Here is a 7,546-nt window from a genome sequence, read left to right as displayed (position 1 = left end):
ATATTCGGTTTATGTAGGTGTACCATATCCACCGACTATGGGTAATCGTGTTTGATGAACATCCACAACAATCGGTATACGTTAATGCATATAACAACCGATTGTGGTTGATTTTCAGAAAATTTGATGAAGAAATTTCAGAGTTTGATACTTAAATCGTTGATGAATTTCTCTTCGAATGAACAGATTAAAAGGATTTAACTTAATCACTTTAATTTTTTTTCATCGGAAAATATTGGTTGGAAAAACAAAAACAAAAAATTGAATTGTTATTGTTATTGAGATTAAGTTTTAGTTTTTGATTTTGATGAATTGGGTTTTAGTTTTTGACTAAAGATTACTAATAGAAATCATCTGGATTTTTGTATTTGTTTTAGATAATTATAATTATTAAGTTTGTGTAAAGGGTGATTTAGTATTTTAACACACCTTAAACACCCCTTATCCTTCTCTATTAGGTAGATGGAGAAATCTACAGGCCTCAACTAAAAGTTTTATACCTCAAACTAGGGAGGATATTTTATCAAAATCCCAAAAGTTACGAATTCAATCCATTTTGTTCACTTTCAGTCGGTATCGATGACCTCCATAACAGCGAACACTGTTTCCATACGGATATAAGTGATGGAAAATATAAGGTGAGACTGTGAGATCAAATGAAACCATAAAAACCAATACTTGTGGTGACTTAAAAAAAAAAATTCCTTCCAATCATTGAACTTTTTGGTGATTTAATGAATGAACCGGAAACAATCTGAAACCCCCAAATAGCTAATGCTAGAAATTAATAAGCAGATAAATTATCCACAATTCAACTGAATTAGTTAAACTGATAAATCAATCTAATTAATTAACTTTTGAACAAACTGTTCGAATTTCACCTTCCAAACCAGCCTTCACACCCACATTACTCATCTTTCCCATTGAGTGGCTAAATTCGACGTTGAATAACAACCTGCTCAAACCTCTAAAGGGACCAGAAAAACGCCGAACCACATGTTGAGTCGCTGAATCAGCCCATAATCTCTGATCAGATTCAAGAACTCCTCTTCCATTTCTCAAGTTATCAAAGAAATTTGAATCAAATCTTTCTTCGCTATCAGTATCGAATGCGATACGCCTAGTTGGATCACCATCTTCTGGACATAGATCACGTAAAGTTTGAACGAACGATGGATCGATCAATGGGTCAGCCCCGGTAGTTGAATCGACATTGTAAAGCCTGTATCTGACAAAGCTGCAAGCTGTTGTCCCTATGGTGTGACCCCCTGTAGTTGGCAAAAGAAATCGTATGTATATTAGATCTCTACTCAACAGTTACGTACTCTTAATTAATTAGCATGTTCGGTTAAGCTTACCAACTAAACTAACAACGTCCTTAATATCAAGTCCTTTATCAGCAAATTTCTGTATTTGTACATCGACTGAATCCGTGACATCGGGAAGATTGGTGGTAGGGGGAAATTAGAGGGAGACCCAAAAAAAAATAATATTCTCGTTCTCAGGTCCACAATTAATTTTATATATCGTGACACCAATAATTATATGAAATTATTATATGAATCAATACATAACTGGTTATGCATACTATCTTTTCAGGCATAACTCGTTATGCATACTATCTTTTTCAGGGGTATAATTGGTAGCGCCACTTGGACATAACATATCTAAAAATCCGCGCCTTGGAATTTTACAAATTTTATATCGTTGGAAATCTTTTTAAGAGAGCTACGCAACGAGTACAAACAAGAATATCAAATTTTTGTTTTTAACGAAATTATCGGAGGTGATCCTCATTTTAGGCAACATTTCGAAAACTGACTACATAACCATTATGCAGCCACCAAAAAGAGATGCATAACACATTCTGCAGACGCATAACGAATTATGCAACCATTTTCTCGACTGCATAACAAATTATGCATCTGCATAACAAAGTTATGCATCTATAACAAGTTATGTAGCCATTGTTTTGGTTGATTTTAGTGCGTACATAAAAAATTGATGCATAATGCATTATGCAAACATATTTTCGGATGCATAACAGGTTATGCATCTATTTTCTCGATGCATAAAAGATTGTGCAACAAATTTCTCGATGCATAATGCATTATGCAGCCATATTTTCGGATGCATAACAGGTTATGCATCAGTTTTCACGACTGCATAACATGTTATGCAGATATTATTGTAGGTGCATGACAAGTTGTGCAGTCTTTGTTTTTGTTGGTTTCAATAGTGACGAAAAAGTTGATGCATAACGTTTTATGCAACCGTTTTCTGGACCAACAAATTTTGTAGATGCATAACAGGTTATGCATCCATTTTCATAGCTGCATAACAAGTTATGCAACAGCAAAATCACTGTTCGACTTTTGTCCAAAAGCAATTAGTGCGGTGGTCACAGAGTATTCACACACTGCACTGCATATCGCCGCAAATGCTAAGCAGTGGATGTTCGTGAAGGAGCTTCTCGAACTCACGCAACCAGAAGAACTCGAGTTACAAAAAACCAAGTATGGTTATACAGCACTTCATGTTGTTGTTGTCGGAGGCAACGTTGAAGTCGCTGAAGCAATGGTGAAGAAAAAATCCAAAATTGACTCAAATACGGGAATACAATGGGTAGGTACCACTTAGAGTCGCTGCTGAGTACGTTACAGATAGACAAGAGAAGATGGTGAAATATCTCTGGTCAACCACTCGAAATGAGAAAGAAGTTCAATCATACATTGCTGCAAACAGAGGATCAATTAGTGAGTAATCTAAAATATTTTGTGCTAAATTTTTTCATACGAAGAATGAAAATTATGACGAAAATTCGTTTGGTTTTGTTAAGAAGAAGATTCCCAAATTGACTGAAAATTTTGAGATTAGAATTGCGATTCACCTAATGGGTTTGTCAACCATGATTCGTTGACAGTAAATCTACAATCAAGAATAACTTTGAATCAAGATTTTGAAAAGAAAAATCACATTTGTATAAGAACAAGCAAAGTTTTAGAAAAAATTTCTCAAGGTTTTGTTTATAAAATCATCAGATCTACTAATATAAAGAGTAAAATCAAAGAAACAGATAGAGAATTCATCTTCTTCATAATCGATTGTTGATGAAAACTTTGGCTGGTTTCATCTTTGGTTGCATTTTCTGTGATAACCTTGCGAATCAGAGATAATCATCTCAAATTGCTCTGTGAGAAGAAATCAAAGTTTTCAATTCAATGAAAACAGCTCAGATTCGTCCACAGAAGGTAGAGATTTGAGAAACGAGATTTACACTTAAGGATATGGAGAAAATTAAAAAGCAAAGTTTTTAACAAATATGGGTTTGGGAGTAATTTTTTTCCCAAAAATGGGGACGCGCCTGAAGTTTTCTGTCCGTGGGTTTCTCAGTAGAAAAATCTGGAAAAATGGTCTCACTGTAGTTTTCACTTAGTGGTATCAGAAGCTAATGATACAAGCCCATCACGACGTCCGGTGGCTACTGGCCAACTTGGCCCATCTGCAAGATTCATGGTAAATAACTATCAACTTAATAGTATTTTATTTTAATTTTCAACTTAGTTAAATACGTAAACATTAGAACCTGAGTACTTTAGTTCAATTTCAGTGACGAGTTACTTACTAATACGACAGAATCTCTTGCAGCTAAGGCGAGAATATCAGCACAGGAAACAACACCAGGGCAAATAGCTTCGATTTGTTTCTTTGCATCCTCGATGACTTCATAACCTCTCAGTGAAAGATTAGGTCGAGCAGTTTTTTCTGTGGAAGGTCCGTCGATAAGAACCGAAGCATCACAACCTCGAACAAAACAATCATGAAAATGCATCCTCAGTAACCCTGGGGCTAGTCTAGGGTTCGCATTAACATGGGTTTGGACAGTAGCTCGGACAATGGATTCAGCTTGAGGACATGTTCTGAAATAGAACCCAAACCGAGTATGTTGTCCTTGAACAGATATCGTCCCAAGGCTGGTTATTGTTAGTACGAGGAAAATAGAAAGATAAGTACTGTAGTAACCTGCCATTGGTGAAAGAGAGGAGGGGATATGAAGAGATTGTGAAGGGTTTGGACTTGAGCTGAGAATGAAAAGATCTGACTTTGCTCTTTAGTTTCTCATGTTGGGTAGTGATGATGTTTTGGGAATGAAATGAAGAGTATATTTATAGGGATTTGATGTTCACGGGAGCAGGTGAAATAGCGAGTGAGAGAGACTTTAGGTCACTCTAATTTGTCGAAACACAAAAGCTAAGAAATCACTGCTTACTACGTTGCATGGATTAATCATTAATCAAGGTGCTATGTATTGCACTATCCCATCAAAGAAAAAGAAAAAAGTAGCACTAATTTAGAAGGCCCGACACCTTTACCAGGAATGGATTAAGCTCAAATCACGGGGGGGCATATTACTAACTTTTAAAAGCAAAGCCGGCCTGAGGCAAGGCAACCTCCTTGAGACCGCATGCATCTTATCTATTCTATCTTTTCTACTCTACTAGTCTCAAGATCCTCCCGATTTGATTTCAACCCTACCAGCAAAGCAATTTGGTCCAAATATACCAGCCCACAAAGATTTCATGGTTTCCAAAGATTCTCCATTACAAATACCAATTAATTAATTAATCTATTTATATTCAGTAAAAAAAGAAGAGTATTACAAGAAGACAAATTCCAAATCAGCCTGTCTATGGCAGTGGTTGAGCCGCGGACACAAAAATGCCCTTATGTAAAGATTTATTGACTTTTGCTTCTTCCATTTAGAACTATCTTTTAACCTATTGTAAAAAGATCTCTTCTAAAGGAACAAAAATAATTTCTAAAATTAAGTGCTTGCCGATACAAATTTCGGAGTAGTTGTTGTATTTGAAGTGTAGTGCCATCGGGATGCAAGTGCAACCACTCCCATCAAATTAATTATCAGTCACCGGGTAGGGATATTTTGTTTTTGATATTCAGATTTTGTCCGGATTTTGAATTTGATCTAACATTTGTCCAGCTTGGTGTTTAATACTTGGAATTTATGTTGATTTGGGTTGACCTGGTTAAGTTATGACGTGTCTAAACTTTCAGTTAACTAATACGTAATTACTAAAAAATATTTATCTTTAGTAATAATGACGGACCATGTCCTTAACCTATAAACACGTGGACGATCCACAAGTCTCCGCACAAAAAATGCTAACAGTTAAGATTTTCCAACTTATCTCCTTTATTCATCCCTCTCACTTGAACAGAAACACCATTTACGTCTTATTCTTTTGCGTTTCATTCTCTTCTAAAAATGCAGTACGCACACAGAACCCAAATCTCAAAACCATTTCATTTCTTTTTTCTTCTTTAAATCCCTTATCAACATCACCTTGACATAATTTCTCATCTCTTTTTCTATTTCTATTTTTCTTATGTGAATGAAGAACTCTAAATTCCAAATTTTAAGAACAATAAGAAAACTACATCAAATTTTGATTTACTTAATATCCAGCGAGCAAATTAATGATTTCTCTGCTTGTGATAATAATATATCATGTGATTCATAGAGATTAGCTTGTTTTTCGATAATAAGAGCATAACCCTAGATGTTCATACCAACTGAAAATTTTGGGTTCTTTTCTTATTTTGATTTTGTTTTTATGTTATATATCTTGTGAATTTAGGGATTTTCTATTTTGGTTTTAATGAGGGTTTTAATGGGCATCAAATTAACCAGAAGTGGTCGTTGCAAATCGAGATGATGATGAAGATCCAGCGGGTGAAGATGAAGAAATTGACAAATGGTTCATCAATTAGAACTGAACTAACTTCAAATTTAAGGTTTATTTTATCTCTTGTTTGAGTTGAATGTTCCATTGGTATTTGAATAGAATAGAAACATGAAACCTGTTGAATTATTTTTTCTTTCAGAAAATGGAATTGAATTGAAGGAAGAACTCTAAATTTAATTCGAGAACTTTTTTTATTTCCTAACGGCCATCTAAACGGCATTAAATAATTTGATTTTATTTTAAGTTTTTAACAATTGTTAAACGGAAGTCAGGATTTAAAATAGTCAAACCGGGTCAACGTCAATTCCAAGTACTAAACATCAAGCTGGACAAATATTAGACCAAATTCAAAATCTGAAAAAAAACTGAGTATCAAAAACAAAATAATCCCACCTGGTAAAAAGGCCTTTAGTAAAAATGGTGGGGGAGGCCATTCAAATGGATTCAATCGCACATATACAAACTAACCCAAAAACAGGACCCCTGTTTTCCCTAGAGAAATAGGCCTATATTTTTATATATCTGTGCAATTTTTGTACTGTTTAAATCAGCGAGCTGCCTAAAATCAATTAATTATATCCTACCAATCACACTGATTATTATTGATACAAGAGAAAAAAATATTAATACCTATTATCATGTAAGCTCATAAAATATGTGTAATTTGAGGCATCACATGATATGAAGTTATTACTCAAATTTAGTTCAATTATTGATACAAAATATTCAAAAAATTTCTTATTAGAGCAAGGAGTATGGGTAGTCTCCATTTGGAGACTAACTCGCCCAAATGAACGAGGACTCAATTAAACGAACAAGAGAATCCATTATGGGTAAATAGAGAAAAGGCACTATACGGAAGACAGTCTCCCGTGTAATAATTTTTTTTAGAGAATTTAGACTAGACAGGGGACTCTCCCCCGTCCAAAAGAAAAAAAAAAAATTCTTCTAAATGGGAAACTGCCCCGTCTAGTGTTACACTACCGACCACTCTTTCACTTGAAAAGAGTGCTTGAAAGTCTTGGGGTTGGAAGTAGGGTGAAAGACCCTAACTGTAGGGTCTAATTTGATCCAAACGGCAATCCTTTCCTTCGTTTGATCGAGTTACACTGCCCATAGCCTTTGCTCTTAGGAGAGTACCATAGGGGTCATGAGGTCCAACCGTCAGTGATCCGACGATCTTACATGAAAATATTCTACTAAATTAGAGTTACAAAGCTTTTCTTTTACTTCAACAAAAGGTACCGTAAACGTGCACCGAGCTTGCTAATTAAAGCTGCAAGAATAAAAATTGGTCACATACAGGATTATTCGGTAGAAAGTCCAGAGTGGCTGAGTGGGATAAGCAGTGGGGTTCATTTGCACCATTAATTACCTATCCCTATTATATAAGGGTTATCCAACTGTCTTTGGATCTCCAGTAAGAATCTACTTCCAAAAATTTCTTGGAAAGTTTAACATCTCTCCTGCTGCTATAGGATTGGTACAGGCTCTAAACCTGGTGAGTTAAGTCTGGAAAACTCTAGAAGTGGGACGACTTCTATAGTCCAGATCTGGGATAATAAATCTGAACCCTTCATCACTCCTCTTTTCAGCCCGCTACTAATCCCAATGTTGGAATCATTTTCTTCTCAATAATCAAGATTGTGCTACCTCATTTCCCTTCATCACTCCTCTCTTCAATACCCAAGACCTGGTGTCCCGACTGCAGGAGAGTCGGTTAAATCTTGAGTTAGGATTATATATGTTGCTTCTTTGAAAACAATAAATATTCTTCATGT

The 7,546-nt window shown here is 35.3% G+C and overlaps 2 protein-coding genes across 2 annotated transcripts; both read right to left on the bottom strand.

The window, feature by feature from the left end:
• Nucleotides 1–693: 693 nt before the first annotated feature.
• LOC113272639 (cationic peroxidase 2-like) lies at nt 694–1,461 on the bottom strand (the record flags this gene model as incomplete). Its single annotated transcript, XM_026522449.1, has 2 exons — nt 694–1,268; nt 1,359–1,461. Coding segments are annotated over 2 exons (525 nt in total), but the record flags the coding sequence as incomplete, so codon positions are not given.
• A 1,733-nt stretch (nt 1,462–3,194) lies between these two features.
• LOC113275760 (cationic peroxidase 2-like) lies at nt 3,195–4,116 on the bottom strand. Its single transcript, XM_026525324.1, has 2 exons — nt 3,626–4,116; nt 3,195–3,502 (listed from the first exon to the last, which is right to left on the bottom strand). The coding sequence occupies exons 1-2, from the start codon at nt 4,028–4,030 to the stop codon at nt 3,482–3,484; spliced, it is 426 nt and encodes a 141-aa protein (XP_026381109.1). The 5' UTR covers nt 4,031–4,116; the 3' UTR covers nt 3,195–3,481.
• Nucleotides 4,117–7,546: the final 3,430 nt, after the last annotated feature.

Source organism: Papaver somniferum, chromosome 4 (genome assembly GCF_003573695.1).
Source record: "Papaver somniferum cultivar HN1 chromosome 4, ASM357369v1, whole genome shotgun sequence".
NCBI classification, from domain to species: domain Eukaryota; kingdom Viridiplantae; phylum Streptophyta; class Magnoliopsida; order Ranunculales; family Papaveraceae; genus Papaver; species Papaver somniferum.
The sequence above is the reverse complement of the archived record's forward strand: the minus strand, read 5'-3'. Positions and strand labels throughout refer to the sequence as shown.

Excerpts from the sequence above, each read along its gene's own strand:
- LOC113275760 (XM_026525324.1), bottom strand. The coding sequence starts at position 4,030 with ATGGCAGGTTACTACAGTACTTATCTTTCTATTTTCCTCGTACTAACA. Across the intron at positions 3,503-3,625 it reads CAAGAGATTCTGTCGTATTA|ATGGGCCAAGTTGGCCAGTA; the intron begins GTAAGTAACTCG and ends TGAATCTTGCAG.